At 38.9% G+C, this 19,005-nt stretch overlaps 2 protein-coding genes across 6 annotated transcripts in view; one reads left to right on the forward strand and one right to left on the reverse strand.

Moving 5' to 3' along the window:
- Positions 1-19,005, reverse strand: part of LOC130671830 (transcription factor Sox-2-like) — a 193,229-nt gene that overhangs the window by 146,220 nt on the left and 28,004 nt on the right. For all 4 annotated transcript variants that reach the window (XR_008990587.1, XR_008990589.1, XR_008990588.1 and 1 more), the window contains one exon: positions 6,668-6,722. The gene's annotated coding sequence lies outside the window, so the exon portion shown is untranslated. The remainder of the gene's footprint in view (positions 1-6,667; positions 6,723-19,005) is intronic.
- On the forward strand, positions 17,464-18,988 carry LOC130671844 (uncharacterized). Of its 2 annotated transcripts, none has more exons than XM_057475944.1 (2): positions 17,464-18,636; positions 18,698-18,988. In XM_057475944.1, the coding sequence occupies exons 1-2, from the start codon at positions 17,812-17,814 to the stop codon at positions 18,701-18,703; spliced, it is 831 nt and encodes a 276-aa protein (XP_057331927.1). In that variant the 5' UTR covers positions 17,464-17,811; the 3' UTR covers positions 18,704-18,988. The 2 variants fall into 2 exon arrangements, with proteins under 2 accessions (XP_057331927.1, XP_057331926.1); XM_057475943.1 differs by having other exon boundaries at positions 17,468-18,636; positions 18,722-18,988.

Consider the following 19,005-nt stretch of genomic DNA (forward strand, 5'->3'; position numbering starts at 1 on the left):
GCAATTAATTGAAAATTTTCTTAAATAATGTAAATTTTGTTGCTTAAAATTAATTATATTAAATTTTCAGTTAATTGCGAATAACTTACGACTTATGAGAAATATCGAAAATTTTCTCTGAGATAAGTTGTAGGAAATAAAATGCTCTACAAAAAATGTCCTCTAAGATTTCGGATAAAATTGATGGTTGCATAAAAAAATTAAAAAAATGTGAAAATTTATCGTCAATCTAACTTTAACTTCGAATTACTTTTGAAGAAATCAAAATATCGAAAAATTGTAAGAGACCTTTTTTGTAGAGCGTCAAATTTCCCATAAGAATATGTCTTGAAAATTCAAAAGTGTTGGTTCCACCGAGAGCTACAAAATTCCAAAGCTTGAAAAATAAATTTTCTCATGTTATTTAAACGGGAAATAGAAAATTGCGATGCGACAGTTGTTTATATTAATATTAAGAGCTCAAATTTTCACCGTATTTTTTTTTCGTCATTTCCAACAATATTTTCGATATAATGAAGAAAAAAAAAATTAGTCGATTTTTTTGAATCAGTCTACTATAGATATTAATTTTTTGTTTAAAAAATATGTAATAATTCAAAAATGGTCCCAGTTAAATTTAGATGCTGAACTTTTCATGTAAGTTTTGTTAGCTTATGCACATAAGTCCGCCTTCTTAGCCCAATTGTATACGCTGGCTACATATATACTCTGAGCGTCACTCGACTCGACCCCGGGGTTTCTGGGACACTCTGGTTTAGGAGAGAGCAGAAATTCTGGACGACAGACTCTTAGTAGAGCAAGTTGGTGGGATGAGGCGACAGAGGGGTTGTTCTTAGCCTAGCCAAGCCCAGCGGGGTTTTACCAGCACAATAGTTTGAAATATTCGAGCGAAGAGCAAGAAGTTGCCCTAGCACTGGTAATTAACGAGTTCAAGTTTGGCGAAGTCGTCGTTTTCTCGCGCGCGACCACCACGACGAGGTTCTCTGCTGGCGTGTAAGACTCCCGCGGTATCCATTAACCAAGTACCATAGTTGCCAGGTAAGGGGGGTAGGAAACAACTCCTTTCGCCGACGCCACTAGTGTTACAACGTTATATTTTATTCTCGTCCTACTTCTTACGGCTGTTATTATTATTAATCTCAACTTCAACCGGTGGACCCGCGGGTCTCTCTGCTCCTCGTAACTCCAAAATTATTATCATAGCATTAGTTATTTACTTTATCTTACACCCGAATATAATTTCAAACTTGCGCGATAATTTTAATTTATGAAATTTCTTGAGTTGGTCTGAGAATAATTCTGCTTGACGTTTTCGTTAAAAAATATACGAGACTTGCGCACTGTCAGATACCCTAAATATTTTTGTTTTACTCAAAATAAAAAAAAAAATTTTGTGAATTTTTTTAATGACCCGATTTACCCCATAATTCATAATAAATTTTCAAAAACCAAAAAATTGAAAAAAAAAAATTTTCTAAATTTCTGAGTGACTCAGTCGTCGCAAATTAACTATTTTGTAAAAAATAATATTTTGAATTAAAATATCGATTTAGCATAGAAATTTTTTTGCAAAAAAAAAAAAAAGAAAAAACACAAGACTAAACAGGATGAGAGTAACAAAACTAGAGAGTAGACAGTGAATGCAAAGACAGAAAAAAAAAGAGGAAAAGTCATGTTGATGCATCAGCTACGACACAAGCGAAAGAATTGAACGTATGACAATGAATAATAAGGGACTGAGTCGATGTATGTATGTGTGTACGTGTGTGTGATGTGCATCATTGTTTCATCCGTAGCTAAAACTGAACTCCTTTACCGTCACCGCCATTTTCTTGTTCGCATCAGTTGTCGTATTTTCTGGAGCGCGCGCTCACCCGAGTAGGCTACCCCAGCTAATAATAAGCCTCCTGATGCACACTGGGCTCGTTCAAGTAACGCGTGTTCCATGTACCCGGTGATGCTCTGCACGATGGAAGAGCGAACCGGGTGAAAGAGAGCATCCTAGGGCGGATTACGAGCTGGGAAAAAGGCGCCAAGGGGAACACGACGAGGACGCTGAAGCCTATAACTGAAAATGGGAGAGAAAAGCTTGGACTGAACCTCAGAAAAAGAATCACCTCAGACATGAAAAGTGTAAACATGAAGAAAATAAAAGACAAATAACGGAAGAATGGGTGGTTGTGAGGCATTGAAACACTGGTTTATACTTTTATGCTGCCAAGGGACACGTTCTCTTGTCGCTTGCTCGCACTCGTCTAATATCCGTCTCTACGACGAGGCAGTGCAATAGAGTTCACACCGCCGTACTCCTGTTATCTTAAATTCCCGAACCAGGTGACGCTAGTCGTTATTTCTTTAGATTTTACCGCGTACCCGGAAGACTCCAGCGCATTTTGATAATGGAGTGATACACATTGTAATCCAGGGTGGATTTTTCTCTCCCAAGTGCGCTTTTTTATTGTTCTACCAAAAAGTAAAAAAAAAAATAGTGTACGCCCCTCGTTTACTTGACACCCGTTTGAAATTCACTTTGATTAATTTTTTTCCTTTTCACACAAACAGTAAGACACTTTTAATTATCATGAGCGTCAGTATTTTTCTAAAAGACTTTGATGGAATAATAAAATGATGTCGTCAGTTAAAAAAAATATTTCCTCGTGGTCGCGGTAGCATTAGAACACTTTGAGCCAGAGACCAGACGGTGCACGATGACTTGACGGTTCTTTTATATAAACAACATATACAACGACGCGCCCAAACAAATTGCAATTTTTCATTAATTCACACGCACAGTGTTTGAGCTTTGGGATTTTTTATTTCACCTTTTCTGCATCACACACTGCTACGTATTTTTTTACTCTTTCTTTTATACTCTATAACTTTCTCTGTAGTAAAAGTAACAGCAGCAGCGGCAGCAGTTTCCCGGGAGAGAAGGTAACATAAAAATGCGGAATATGTGAAATTTACATGGGAAAACGTCAAAGCAAAACGTGAAAGCTCGTCAGTGAAAAGAGCAGGAATAACATCAGACTGCGCTTGGGAATATCCTGTACAGTGTTTCTCTCGACACTATACCCTGGAATAAAGAGCTCTGCGATTAAAAAAAGTCCATCTTGTTTTTACTTTTTACACCTAACACGTTTGATGTGCAACACACACACATGTGTGCTCATAATTATTTTTATGGTACGAAAACACAAGAAGAAAACTAACAAATTAAGGAAAATATCCGTCAACCCAACGTCTGCAATAATATGTTATTATATAAAAAGTATATCGCTTTGTTGATGACAACTCCCGCTTCTTTCGCGACAGCAGAACCATAAGGAAATTTACTTATTTTCTCAGTAAAATAAAAAATATTATATATGTGTGTGCACAGTATGTGTAAAAATAATGTATAAGTGCGAATTGCGACACCCCTTTTTGGCTCTTGATATTCTACAGCTCCCTCGAGGTGGTAACGCGTCGTAACACCGAGACGACGGTGAGTGCCGTTGCGTGCATAACGTGTGGACACGCATACTAATTACACGATGCTTCCATATTGCGGAAATGTAAGGCGCCCTCGCCCCAGCTTTGCTCGAAAAATATAAAAGTGAGAGGAATCACACTACGACTGTACATAACGAGCTCACAGCATTTCAACCATGAGAAAAAAAAATAAAAAGGACAGAAAGGGACGAAAAAGAAGGAGGGAAAATACGGGGTGATATGCCGTTTAATTTTGGAGACAAAGATTTCTGCTCGCACGCAAGGAGGAAATTTAATATTTTATGTTGAGTAATTTTAATTTTGGATAAGATCTCGGTTGTAACCTCGCCGGACGTGTGTGCTCAGAGATGGAGATAAAGTTTAAGAAAAAAGTGTGGATATGGTACGTCGACGTACCCGGATCATCCGAATTTCATCCGCTTGATGCTTATGGAATATAAAGAAATCTTTTTTGCGCTCGAAGAACCAACGAGATATAGAAACTGATGTACACACACAGCCTGTGTGCCAGCTCGGGGGTGAAGAAATCTCAGCAGGCCAAAGTATATTATATATCTCGACAACATTATAAGCTTCATTATGGACTGGTTGGTTGATCCATGGATCTGCCGGCTGAATAATACAAGACGCTGAGGATAGACATCTCACAAAAGAAAGGAAAAAAGGACAATTGTCTGTCAATCATCCAACATTGTAAATCCTTTTCTTTTTTATCTTCAATATGTCACTGGAAATTGATCAGTCAAATAATAAAATAAACCACCAATCTCTTTTCTCGGTAAAAATACACTGAAAGCCTATTAAAAATTTATCTACAAGTTATTTGATAGACATTATACTCCCATTTTGCGGCAGAGTTTTTTTTCCTGCCGTGTTAAAAATTATCTGCTACCTCAAAGCCCCAATAGGAGTTATATATTTTCCATTGCCAATAATTTTGACCACACGGAAAAAATTATCTGATAAATTTTACTCGTTAATTGTAAGTAAAACTGGGCCTGTTAAATAATTACTCCGTTTTAGATAGTGTTTAATTATGGGGTAGAAAAAGCCGGTTTCGAGTAATTGTTAGATAAAAAATAAAACAAAAGGAATCAGTTTTTATTCCTTCAGGTTTACTTTAAATCCTGGGGTAAATTTTTAAAAAATTATCTGCGTATAGAGATAGCGATTTTTCATAATAAAATTTTTTTTTTATCTGTGGTCGTAAGCTGACTCTATGTCATATGTGCTGCGTTAAAAGTTTAGTTATAATAAATAACTAAAATAGTGAGTTAAAAAATAAAGATTATTTAATTATGAATTTGTGTGAGGCTGTCTGATGAAGAATCTCTTGCAGACAAGTTGGCCACACGTCGAGAGTACATTTGCCTTACAATGGCATCGTTAGAGTGAACCCACCGAGTTTATGGCACACCAAGAAGGATCATTCATTTATATATTTATATGTGTGGATGTATATATTCATACAGTGGAAACAAGAAAGAGAGCATTGGCCAAGTGTCATTCAATTGCATATCCCAATTAAATAACAGGCAAAAGGGCGACGTAGCGTCGCGAAGCGTCCCGACGCCCCTAATTGCAAATAAAAAGGAAGTGAAATAAACACTCGTCGCGCGTGCTCTCCCGACCCTACGGCAGTCACGGCGACGAGACGCGACCACCCTGGAGTCTTCCTACTCGAACTACAACTTTTTATGAATAATCAACCAGACTCTCTCTTTCTCTCCCTCTCTCTATTTCCCGCTCGCGCTCTCTTCCGATTACCGTCGCGATTCCGCGCATGTCTAAGAAAGTACCAACAATAAAAATTTTATTTTTATTATAAATAAAAAAAAAAATAACAATTAAATTTACATTTGTTCAATTGAATCGCGACGTCTTGATAATTGTAAAAAATTTATAAATATAATTATGAGCAAATAATGAATAAATCTTTATAATGATGATAATTATTAATTATAATGAGATAGCGACTGTATATGAGCAATTATATTTGAATATATATGTATATATAAGTATAGGAGATGAAGGAGACGGAGAGAATAAGTTGTATAGATTCAGAATCTTGTGGAAACTGCAATTGAGACACTCAAGCATCCGCTTGCGTATACACCCGCCCCTTTTTCGCCGGTGAATGCCCAATTATCATCGTAAAATTGGATAATGCGAGCACGGAGATAAGGAGCCCAGTGTACAGAATGAAATCAAGACTTGCGCCCTTAACTTACAAACTCACAGACAGCATCACCACTACCGCCAAATATATATACACAAATATATTTTGAAAAGTGATGGTGATGACGATAATAATGATAATGATGATAATAATGAGAGTGCAGACAAATAAATATAGAGCGAGTGAAATGCCGGAGCATCGTTGCACACTGCAATAAATAAATGTATATGCAGATAGATAATATATAATATATATAAGCATATACTTTTGAGCATACAATTGCGGTATTCTCAGAGCGAATAAGCCTGGCGTGGTTTTATATATCTATGTAGGCATGATAACGCGGGTGTAGGTGTGGAGGTCACACGAAGGAAAAGGGGTCGAGGTACTAGTAAAGGTGGTAGGTTTAATGCGGAAAGCTTCAGTCACACGCGATTGCAGAAACCGCGCGGCGAGATGACACTCGTGCTGGCGCTAATTGGGCCCTCGAGGTGACATTTCTGGATAAGGATGCGCCGAGGGTGTGAGGCCGCGGAAAGTGGGGTGAGATGGGAGTGAAAAGGAAACCACGGATGAAAAGGGGGTTGGCTTTTTGGGTACCCGGCGGAAAGGAGTAAAGACGAGGGGCCGGAGGGGAGAAGAGACTTTCTCTTGGTGGCATATCACCAAAGTAGTAGTAGTTTATAGGAATGAGTAGGAAGAGGGCATGAGAGATCGCATTAAATCTTACCGGGTGCACGCCTCCACGGTGGCATCTTTTTGCCACCCCTTCCAGGCTTCGTTACGTTTCAATATGAGCTGTGTTTGTGCACTTGCGGGCCATGCACACTGAGCTACACCCTGATATACCAACGCGTCTATGCCTGCAGGGGTTATTATGCACCGTTGCATGAATTAGATGCATTTAAATTTACTCATTCCCGGTGCGCGGGTACTGGGTACACTCTATTTTTTTAATTAAAAAAAGCAACAATTAATTTTTAAAGTACTCACCGTCGCTGGATGATGGATTTCAGTTTCATTCTACAGCCATATCCCCGCTGGTTATCTGCAACATAAATAAAAAAGATTATTTATGATAATGTTATTAATAAGTGTGTCAGCTGATGACTGAATAAAATGAGAAGCTCTAAAACTGGACGTTAACGGAAAGCATTTGCGTTGCGTAACGACCGCATTGCCCGCGGATTTTATGACGTGCGAGAGAATGTCAACCCGAGTTACCGCACAGTGGGCAAAATAGTCGCTGCTCTATCCCCCGAGGGGATGCGACGAATTTATATATGCGGCACTTACAGACGCATATATTTTATTGCGATATTCATTCCATTTACAAAGACGTTGGAGGAATAGCCTCGTTAAAATCTTTTACTGCTTCAACGGTGGGTTCCGTGTATGGAATAAAAAATAATCTATGTCTGTATTCTTTTACAATATTTTCTATCGACTTTTGATGCCTTTTATTTGGTGGCATTACAAAGTACGGAAAAATTTTGGGACTTCTGTGTCTCGATCGGAAAACTGGTGCGTGTTTGCCGAAGTCGTAGACGTCACGACTTCATAACAAAGTAATAAAAGTTGTCTTTTCCACAGCAGAAATGTCCGAACTTTATTCTTACACTTAGCGAAAGTGTGAGCTTTGTAACTTTTTTTTAGACATCGAGTTATTCCAACAAATCTTAAGATTAATTATTTTCTCGACCAGTTTTATACACTGAAATTTTTTCCCACAATTGAGCCTCTTTAATATGTATTGTGGTCCCTAAAAAATTCATCTACTTTGTATTCAGTTTATTTAGAAAAAAAAGAATAAATAAATAAATGAAAATGTATGTAAATAAAAATAAACTACTTGATTCATATTTATTTGTGTAGCTCATAAATAAAAATGGATCGATCAAATTTCCCAATTTAGTGTGGATGAAAAAAATGAGAAGAGGGTCCATGAATGAAATGAAACCCAAAAGACATTCCACGGTAAATATATAATAAGGAGGAATTTTTTCTACGAGCCAAAAGCCTCGTGTTTCGATACTTTTAAAGGATGTTTTAAAATAAATTGAAAATAGAGGGCTTTTAAGAATTGATGGGTGACTTCTGCAGTGAGTTAGAGCCGGTGGTACTCATTCTCACGATGAGCGCCATGTATTATGAAAAAAATTTCTTTCATGTGTCACACTAGGCCGGAGATGAACGATTGAGCACAAGAGTTTTCAGGTGAATAAGGCGATACACATTGTGTGTAACTAAACAACCACACTCTGCACAAAAAGACTTATTTTATTAGCAAGTGTCTCGTCTGACTGTTCTTATTTACTTATTTTATTTTAATATGGGGACGCTAAGAAAAAAATTTAATTTTTAACTTCCCGCTAAGAAAATTAAAGATTTTCAAAAATTTGGGAAGTTATTGGTTTCGGTCCGATTTGCAAAAACCGAATTTCTATCAGATTTTGACGTTTTGAGGTTCTAGGAAGCTATCCTGACTAATTTCACGATGATGTCCGAGTGTATGTATGTGTGTACGTACGTATGTATGTATGTAAATGTTCATAACTCTTGAACGGATGAACCGATTTTGATCTTTGAGGTGTCATTCGACGCGGCTTATTAATATCTTGGAGCTGTTAAAATTTGAGCTTAATCGGTAGGGTGCGTTCGGAGATATTTCAAAAATAAAATTTTTTCAAAAATGTTTTATTTGGATAACTTTTATTTTGCTCGATGGATTGATTCCAAAATCTAATCAGCTCTAAAACTTTATAAGCCGCGTCGAATGCCACCTCAACCATCAAAATCGGTTCATTCGTTCAAGAGAAACCGTTGACGAAAGAATTAAAAAAAATTTTTTTTTTGTTTTTTTGAAATTTCTCAAAAACGACTCGATAAATCAATTTCAAAATTTGATCAGCTTTATAACTTGATAAAACACGTCGATTGCCGCCTCAACCATCGAAATCGGTTAATTCGTTCGCGAGATATCGTGGGAGAAAGAAATGCTAAAAAATGGTTTTTTTTAAGACAATGACATACAAAAATATTATCGAGCTCGAAAATGTATTTACAATAATGTTTTCGAGCTCAACGAGCTCAAAAACAGCGGGAAGTTTTGGGGCTGGCCCGCAAGGTTAACCGACAGACCGATTTTTTCATTTTGAATGCGCGTAATTTTGACTTTTACCTAAAGCGAATTTAAAAAATTTCTATTATCGATAAATTTTTTTTTATATTTATTAAAGAAGTTAATTAAATAAAATATTGGTCGATTTAATTAGACCTGGCGTCGTAGTGATAATTGATTTGCTATTTTAACGATAAGTCTAAAACGCGAACGGCGCAAGCCAGTGCTGGGATAGAATAATATAGAACAAGTTTACTCAAAGTTCTGAGTAAAGGATGAGATTGTAAGCTCTTGAATAGTTTGAAGGAGTAGGATATCGATTTGAGTCGCGTGTCATCCTTTGACAGTCCTATCCGGTCCGAAAATTCAAAAGTTTCAGAGAGTGGCGCAGGATACGTGCGGGTAAGTCTTAAAGGAGGTAAAATACTCTGGTATGTGTGAGAGACCAGCAACCAGTCCTTGACAGTGTCTTGTTTATTGAGAGACTTGTCGAATCTCTCTTGAGAGTAACCTCCACCTGCGTCTTGCCACCGCCCGCCCCCCGGCCATCCTTTACCGTTTTTACTGTCCATTGATGTCCAGTTGAAATATGAAGGTCTCCAAGGAACAACACTAGACACCTGGATGTTTCAGTCACAGTCAATGGGCATTGAGGATACCGAGCTCTTTTAACAAACTGCCATCCGTACTTGACTTTTTTTTTCTTCCCTGCCAATAGCGATTAGAAACCTCTGTCCATTCTACACCAGCATGAATTCCCCCATAACTCGAGTAAAAAAATTTATTTTGCTTAAAAAAAAATGAAAATATTTGTCAATACTGCGTTGCATTGATGTTTAAGACTGAATAATATTAAATTTATATTTCTCTCGGGCGAAAAAAATGATAGCAGCAATAGACGAAGACCAAGAACTTGGTGTTGCAATAAGCTGTCGGGAGAATAGATAAGGGGCCTATGTCACCGACGATCGATCACCCTTTTTTTGCAAGTACACATATACTTTTTGTGTATAGAAAGCAAAGATGCGCTCTTGACACGACACGGGCGACTAACCAGCCTCGAAAGACGACACGTCACCTCTTGACTGGCTCAGCACAATGACGAGGTGACTCTTTTGATGCCAGCGGGCAAAAGGAAAACGCATCGTGTCATCCGGCTCAGCCACAATGTCGGCAACAATTCACCATCGCCCAACTCAACGTATGTGTATGTATATCTACACACTACACATTCATAGGCATACATATAAATATATATAGATATACATATAACTATTTGTGGTGCATGGTGATATTTTAATACGCGTTGTGGTTGCGGCAGGCGAGCGGAAAATGTGTCTGTTAATACCCGATCCCTCTGGTACTGGTCGCAGAAACTCTTCTCTATTCATCCCGATGATTTTTTAACCCAACTACCAATATCAACATGGATACAAATATGAATATGAATATACATAAAAATTTTATTCAATAAATATTGCGATGTAACGTTCGAAAATCGATTGGGGAATTGGGCATTTAAAATTTGTCACACAACGCGCTGGTGATATTTAAAAATTTTATGATGATTCTCGGGTTTTCGTTACACCAGTCTCGGTAGAATGATGAATGAAAACGGGGATAGTTACAGGGAAAAATAAAAAGAAAGTGATTGTTGGTGGTTTATTATTTTTTTTAATGGCAACCAGAGTGACAAAGCAACCGGAGACGGCTCTCTCTGTCTCTCCTCTGGTTGACCCGAGCTCCACGGCAATCACCGAAGGGTACGAAAATAACTGGTAGAAGTAGGAATAGGTAGTTCCGGGTAATCGGAGGGCGGAGGCGAGGGAGTACAAAGTATATCCAGGTGTCACTTGGTCCAGAAGCCCAGGGGACAAAGGAGTGATGGATGTTCGCCTGGCAACATAAATTCCCGCTCAAATCCCCAACTACCAGCTCTTACTCTATCACCTACTCCAGTTCCAGAGCAGACTCTCGCTTGTTTTATATTTATATAAATTATCTCTGATACCTTTGCTCGTAAGTTACCGCTACTTATAGTAGGCCACTACAAATACCTCGACTGCGCTTACATAATCAGTCGGTATTTTTTGTCCAACGCATTTTTATTTTTTTTTTTCACTTCTTTTTTTATAAGAATGCACAAAAGTGTGGTCGTTAAAAAAAAGTCTTTGTCATGGACCAGTACTTGTGTTTTGTGGGGACCGGATGCCGCCGACAGTCAATCCCTCAGCAGGAGGTCAATGGTGCAAAGTTTCCGAGAAGCTTTTTCTCGTTCTATTCCTCATTGCAGCCTCACCTACTACTATAACTTCTCTATCTACTACTACACTATGTACTGCTATGTATACTACGTACGTAACGACGAGGTTCTTCAAGAAACCACCTGAATGCTACGGTAATTGCAGTAGTCTCACCTGCAGCCTGCAGATTTATATTTCCGGCCCCATCACGTGCCTCTGCTATTATTCTCAGTCACTAAAATTTTATTTATCTAAAATCACTGTGCAGCCATAAATTGTCCGTTTTATCGGAGCTCAATTTACGTTTTCTGATAGTTAATTTAATAAAAAAAGAAGTGATAAATTTTAAAAATCAACATCGGTTGTAATAAATCAACAAAATGTCATCGGATGAAAAAATCTTTTAATAAGCCTGCCTGGATGTACAAACATTTTCATGATTATGATCACTGATTGTGTCTTGTGAGATGAGGATATATATCTATAAAAGTAATGACATCGGTGCGTAGTCGAGTACGCGTGTCTAGCACCTGGAGAATCTCCGGCGTTGTTCTATTCTAAACCTAGGCTACTCTAGGCTACTTTCCTCGCCCTTCTGAATCTTACTCCATTGTTGTCGACTTCTTTCCTATCCTCAAGCAGCCTTTGTCCCGTCAACAGCGTCGCATCCGTGGTATATAAATATATATAGCCGGCGCGGGTAAAAAGGCCACGCGACTGAAGATTTTAAAACCGAGGCGACACACATCAGTAAATTTATCGACCTCCTCCCTACGATTGTTATTCACGCTCAGTTCTTTGTTGCTTATCCGACTCGAGCAGTTTATAAAAACGATTGTCAGATATTCTTAATAATAAGACCGAGGCACACGAGTCGCTTCGATTCGCCGTTCTCTCGACTTTCTTTCATTCGGTCCACGTCTATTCAGGTACACATTTATTACTATTTTTTATTACTTTATTTAGTCGTCATCTCACTGCTGACATCAATATTCATATTTATCTACTTTATTATCATCATCATCAATGAGATGGCCGCGGAAGATGTTACGATTTATCGTACCCTATAAACGCGGGGACATGAATAAGGATAAAAAAAATATAAAAATGTTGTGAATGAATGACCTTGACAAAACATCGCGGTCATGAGCAAAGCCGTTGAGTCGCGAGAACAAAGAAGTTCTGTCGCTCTTTGTCCGAGAGGGTACCAACCCCCTGCACACCTACAACTCCTCAGAGCTTCTCTCTTTCGTCTCATTCTCTTTGAACAAAGTTGATCATTTTCCCTTTTCTTGTTACTCTTTCTGTTCAAATACTCGATTATACATATATACATACATATATATAAATATATGTATTCATAGACGTAGACATAAATATTTATATATTGTCTAATACTCGATTTACATTTCAACTGGATGAGACTGCTATAAATGCAAATATACAGGAGGAAAGTTTACCTTGACGCAAGTTACTAAACATTTTCAATGAAAGTAAATATGGTTATACATAAAGTATAATTTTTTTTCATTTAAATGCTCGGGTGGTTCGAATAACGAGAGTAAGCGAGCGAAAAAAATAAACTAAATATAATAAAAGTTGGGAAAACATTTTAGGCAGGAGACTAATGCCTTTTGGTGTATACACAGACTACTCTTGATTCACCCTACGCTATACACAACATGCTTGCCCGCAAATCAAGACATTTGTCCTAGAGAACTAACAAAATAAATTTGCCACCCCGTGGTCCGTAAAATAATGGAGAAACCCATGTGTAGGAACTGGGATTTGGTTTATTCTGAATACAGGCTCATTGTTCGCGTTTCGCGGCAACAGTCGCAAGGATTCGCTTCTTGATTCCTTTCCAATTACTCAAGTAATGTGTAGTTGGAGTCTGAGTTCCGGTTGATAAATAAAATAAAAGACTGTTGCAGTCATCAACCCAGATTACGTTGAGATGCAGGTAAAGTATTGAGTATAAAGCACAGCTTGAGATTTCGGCGGACTACGGTGGCAGCACTTGCCGTTGAGGCGAGAGCATGAATTAACCGTAGGATCTCTTGAAGTCTCTTTAAAAATAATTTAAGGGAAAACAAATTCATAACAAGAATTTGAATGATTAATTTCTCATCAGCGAAGGCGAAAAGTAAAATAGCATTTCTTTTAGCAGTTTCCTGGATGTAAAAAAGATAAAAATAAAGTTAAAAAAGTATGAAAAATATAACAAGTTGTAGTATAAGAACGGAGAATAAAGTTGGGTGTTACAGAAGCGGGAGTACTCTCCATCGCAGTCCGTCGCCTCACCATCGGAGGTGGAATCCACGGGCAGTGAGTCCGCATGCGCTGAAACAGCCCACCCCCGCGACTCTTCTCGCGCGCCACCCCTCTATTGATTTTGTTACATCCAATGCCAACCCCCATTTCGTCCTCCTCTCGGCGGTTCTTCTCTCTCACTCTATCGCGCGTCCCCTCTCGCTGGAACGCAGTCGAAGCGATACCAAGCTGTGTGTGTGTATGTACCGCTTATGTATCTACATCCCCTTCATGGGTACATAATCTGAGCGCACATATATATACAGATATATGTATGGTATATACCTGGGCAGCATGTGCAGATTGTACATAATCCACGAGGCAAATGTACATACGCTAGTGTACACGCTTGCGTAGCTCCAGCGCGCTTCCACATATGTACTATGGAATTCTGTCCACCTCACGGTTATGGCCGGGCATTTTATCCAGCATTCCCGTTATCGAGGTTATATAGAAAGGTACAAAAACAAATGCTACTATATGCTATTGCTTCTGGTTCTGCTGCTGCTGCTGCTGCTGCGACTGCGAGAGATTCAAAAATGAAAATTCAATCGCTGAAAATAGAGTAAAAAAAAAAAATAAGCTGATTGAATTTCTTGGCAGTGTGGATGTGGATATAAAAAACTCTAACAAGAAACGTAAGAGCTCGTACAGCACTGTCTACTTTTCATTATTTTTATTTCTTTATTTTATTTTTTCATCGTATCGTATTTTTAGTTTTTATTTTCAAGCATCTCCTCTCGTTGGCTTGCACTTTAGTAACGTCTGGTAGTAGTGTGTGGTACATACGCCGAGAGCGAGAGAGCGAGAGAGAAATATGGAGTAGTAGCAGTAGCAGGAACCAACCAACCGAGCCACTCGGTGGTCCCCAACTAGTTCAAGTACCACGTGCTCTCGTTGCGCCCTTGCGCTCACGTCCAACCAAGAAGTACTCAAGAGCATTTGCGGTGGATTTGGCGGTACTCTACACCCTAGGAGCCCCACTTGGCCGGTAACCATGAACCTACTCTCTTCGCCCCCTCGTTCACTCTTTTCCGATCTCGAGAGGTCCCATATGATACCCCGTGATAATCCTGCTACCCATTGCTGGGCTCGCCAACCACTATTCCGTCGTTAATGCTGCTACTGCTGCTCCTGGATTACAGTCTGCTACTTCACTTTTATTTTACTCTTATAGTTTTTTGCTTCCTCATTCCACTCGAACCTTTTTTCACTCCGGCATTGTGGAACCGTACAAAGATCCATCGCAATTAAATAAATTAAACAGTTTGTACATCAGCCGAACGAAAGTTCATGTCTACATGAAGACTGAAAAATCCATCTTATTTAGTGTCTCTACTACATTTAATTCAAAATTTCAGCAACGTCAAAATAATTCCTCTGTTTTTCTGTTTCGTTGATCTTTCGACGAGTAAAATATTCAGATCGACATCTGGTAGGTTGGTTTGTGCAAACGCTCTCGTCCGTTGAGCCGGCTACGGATCAAGTCGAGCGTGAGCGCATTCAAGAGCCTTGTTTCGTGGGATTGCGGGATCCAACTCGCCTTGCTACTCACATAAGAGGAGTACAACTCTCCCCATAATACTACTCTGCGCAAGGACAGCAGACGTCTAATTTGCGCTTCACTTGAACATCCATTTCTACATCCGCACACATATACATAAATACACACATGCATACATATACATTTGTGTATATGCATACCCCAACATACATCATATATCTAACATATCATACAACAATGTATACTGTAAAACAAGTAGTACAATGTCCTGGTGATTTACATGTGTTTTATTCGAGAAAACAGTACGAGCAGCTCACCTGACGAGCACGTGAGAGATGAAACATATCCGAAAGTAGGGCCTAATAAAGCGATATTAGATCGACGGGGGGTCGCTGAATTAAATGTGATATCCCCCCAGCGGCGTGTCCACTCTAGATATAGGATTTGGTTCATCGTGAAATTATTACGTCGTGTGCTTTTCCTTTATTCACTTCTCATCCTCATCCTGGTTCTCATCCTCGTCCTTGTTCTCGTCCAAGTCCTCATGCTTGTCGTTCTTATTCATCCCTGCTGGTTTTCTCCTTCCTCTTGTCCCTCCTCTTCTTCGCTATCCCTTTTGAAACCCCCAGCGATTCGCAAGCGTTTCATTATTATCCGCCGATGTATAATACGTGCGACACTATATATATGTATATATTACACAGACACATCTCAGCTCAGTCCCATAATCTTAGTAATCCCAGTGTTTTACATGTTATTAAAATCATATACGTACACAGGACACAGGATATACAGTTCTTTGTGCTTTATAGCGTATAATCTAGCCCAAAGTCAGCAAACGAATGAAATTCAATACATCACACACTCACCGTACAATATATATATGTATATATGCTGAGTGTAATAAATAAAAGATAATGAGAATTAGATGAAATAAACAGAATTTCATGTTTAAATGTTATTTATCTAGGGTCAATTAATTGAATGTTTTCCTGCACAGGGAAAAGGTTGCGTGAGTAGTTTTTATCTTTGTTTTGACGTGAAACTCCTCCTATCGGAGTTGATGATGCCAGTGGTAATTCTAGGTCTACTGCGATGAGGGAAATAAATATACACACCATTAAGAGCATTAACGTTAGTTATCGAGTCACCCTTTTACAAGTGTCTTCTCGGTCTTGTTTTTTTCCTCGCGCCCTCCGATGAGTGGGGTCAATTAATAGGGTACCATTTATAAGGACAAACCGGGAATCTGGGAATCCGCAATCCGCTCGAGAGCAATAAATCTTCAGTCGCCCGGCGGGATGGAAGCGGAACCCCTCTTGTAAGCTGGTTGTATTGTAGCTATTACCGAGCCATGCATCACTACCTAACAGCTAACCTACTATTTCTTCTTATTCTTCTTCCTCTGGCTCTGCTTATCCCTCTTCCTTTTCCTCTTCCTCTTTCTCTCGCTGGTTCTATTCCCGGTTTGCTCTGGCCAACTCAACGCAGCGAACAGTTGTATGGGTCCACTGCTGAGAAAGAGACGGGGAATTTATTCTTCTGGCGAGTGTTGCAGCTGATGTGGGATAGCGTGCTTGACCACCCAGGTGTTGGAGCCAAAAATCTAACAGCAAATATTATCCGTACGCCTCGAATGTCTATAAATTATCTGGGGCGTTGATGTTGTTACAGATGATGCCTAATGATCAGCTATTAGGCTTTATATTATTAATCTTCGTACATCGGAAGCTATTAATAATAGTGATGAATCTAATGGATACTTGGATGTGTGTTTAATAAATAAATAAATAAAAAATAGAGGAATAAAAAGAGAGAGGGGAAAGGGAGAGGACGAGGGGAAGAGAGAAGTAGAGTTTGGAGTATTAAAGGAGGAAGAGGAGAGCTTAGGGTAGACAGTGAACGGATACTTAGTCCTCGTGTACTGTAGTGCGCTCCTCGTCGCGCCCTCACCGGGCGCTATAGTAACAACACGGGGAAACATAGGGAAATCAATATGGCTTCCGTAGCCCTCTGACGTCTCATCCCTCTGCCGCCCTCTCTTCCTCCAGCCTGCTCTTACTCTCTTACTCTTTGTCGCGGTATATGTCGCACTCGCTCGGTAGCTCGGCCTTGCTCGGACGGGTGAACCCATTATGAGGGGGTGTTACTCTGGGGCCAATCCCCAACCACCCGCAAGAGCCAGAGGAGAGGATATTGCCAAGATAAGGGCGCATGTGCGTTGCTAAGGCCACCGGATGGGTCGACAAGAGGACGCGAAAATAACTTTTCTCTTTCCTTTCTCTGTTAAACAATTTGCGTTTTTTTTTACTCCCTAAAACAACACGACAGCTCATTTATATTTATTTACTAAATTTTATTTGCTTTTTAATAATTTTACTGCTTCTGGAAGTTTCCAATGAGCAATTCGGCCTGTCATACATTATATTTATATTCATGTTTCAAGAATTAAATGTAAATAAAGTAGGAAATAAAATATATCTTGTAAATAGATTAGAGATAAGACAGGCTAAAATTAATCCTCTGGAATTTGGTGATGAGTAATCGAATTGTCTATTTACACATTTATAGTTTTAGTTGCAACCATAGCAGTATAGAATTTAATTACAGTAAGCCCATAGGCCGGAAGAAAAGTAGACAACAATTAAATATATTTTCGTAGTCATACTATAATTGCCAGTAATTATCACCGAGCCGGTCATTGATCAGTTTTCAAATCAAACCCAGCAAGGACGGGTCGCTTTGTACAGTTGTCCAGTCTTTTGTACATTTTATCAAAATTTTACTGCTGACTTTTACGACAAATTAGTTAAGTGTGATATTGACAAAGTAGAATAGTAATTGATAATTTTTATAGTAAAATATAATTTGAAGATTTGAAAAAACAGTGGAATAAAAAGTTTCTGTTGCCGTTGGTTTAATAGCTGAATAATTATAAGAAATATTAGTGAAAAAAATGGCGCTATCTATGGCAATATCACTGAGCGGCTTTGAATCGGAAAATTTCAAGGATCTCACGTCTTTGTTGATGAGCAGAGTAATAATTGATGAACCAAGACCTGATACAAGATTATCATCCGAAAGTGATTCCGGTTGCAGCAGCATGGGCAGCACGAATCCAGTATCATCACGCGAGTCCTTATCATCACGGGAGTCATTATCATCACGAGAGTCAATATCATCACGGGAGTCCTCTTCATCACGGGAGTCATTATCATCACGCGAGCCATTATCATCTGGTGAATTATTACCATCTAGTGAATCATTACCATCAAGTGAGCCATTATCATCTGGTGAATCAGTACCATCACGCAAGCCATTACCAACAGTTGAATCATTATTCACACCCGAAGTATGCGAAAGCATTACGAAGAGTTTACTACATTCGGCTGCGGTGGCAATGAGGGAATCTAATCTAAGGGAGGAAGCTAGAATTCGTGAACGCCGACAGCGCTTCATAGATAGACGAGGTCCGAAGGACCCTAACGCACCGATGGACTTTTTCGAACTCAACCATTTTTACCGACAGCTGGTCCCTTTGCCTCAGCCAAGACTGTGGGATAACCCCTACCGTTATTACCTCTATCGGATACAAAGACTCCGAGAGGAGTCGGTAAAAAAAACCGCTGCCCCAGCTCGTTCACAGCCGATGGTAATGTACAGGAAGAGAGATATTTTGAATCTTGAGGCAAGTCTCCGAGGTTTCGGTTGGCCGAATAGATCGGAAATCAGTTGCGACATTGATGATCAGAAAGACAAAAACTTCAGTCATTATGTATCAGTAAGTATTTCATTCATTTAAAATTGTCACTGAGCTCAATCTAGCGAAATTAATTACACAGTTGTGAATTAAATTTTTTTTCCAGGAACAGTGCAGCGATTGCGACTTCGAGAAACCTTATCTCTATGATTGCCAAAGTGATTGATGACGAATTACCTCACCGACAACTGACTAAATACTTGATTTTCGTAACAATAACAAGTGTTTTATAAATTTGTACATATAACGCGTATTTAAGAAATGCAATTTTAATGTTAAAATATTTTTTCTATTGACTAGTTGATGCACGGATCAGTAATATTTGCAAATGTTTAAATGTATATGAATAAATAATCTAATTGTCAATTAATAATTATTGTTATTATAAAT

The sequence above is a fragment of the Microplitis mediator genome, chromosome 7, assembly GCF_029852145.1.
Source record: "Microplitis mediator isolate UGA2020A chromosome 7, iyMicMedi2.1, whole genome shotgun sequence".
Classification (NCBI taxonomy): domain Eukaryota; kingdom Metazoa; phylum Arthropoda; class Insecta; order Hymenoptera; family Braconidae; genus Microplitis; species Microplitis mediator.

Bases quoted from the DNA above. Each gene is read 5' to 3' on its own strand.
- LOC130671844 (XM_057475943.1), top strand. From the start codon at position 17,812: ATGGCGCTATCTATGGCAATATCACTGAGCGGCTTTGAATCGGAAAAT. The intron at 18,637-18,721 runs GTAAGTATTTCA...TTTTTTTTCCAG, and splicing joins ACTTCAGTCATTATGTATCA to GAACAGTGCAGCGATTGCGA.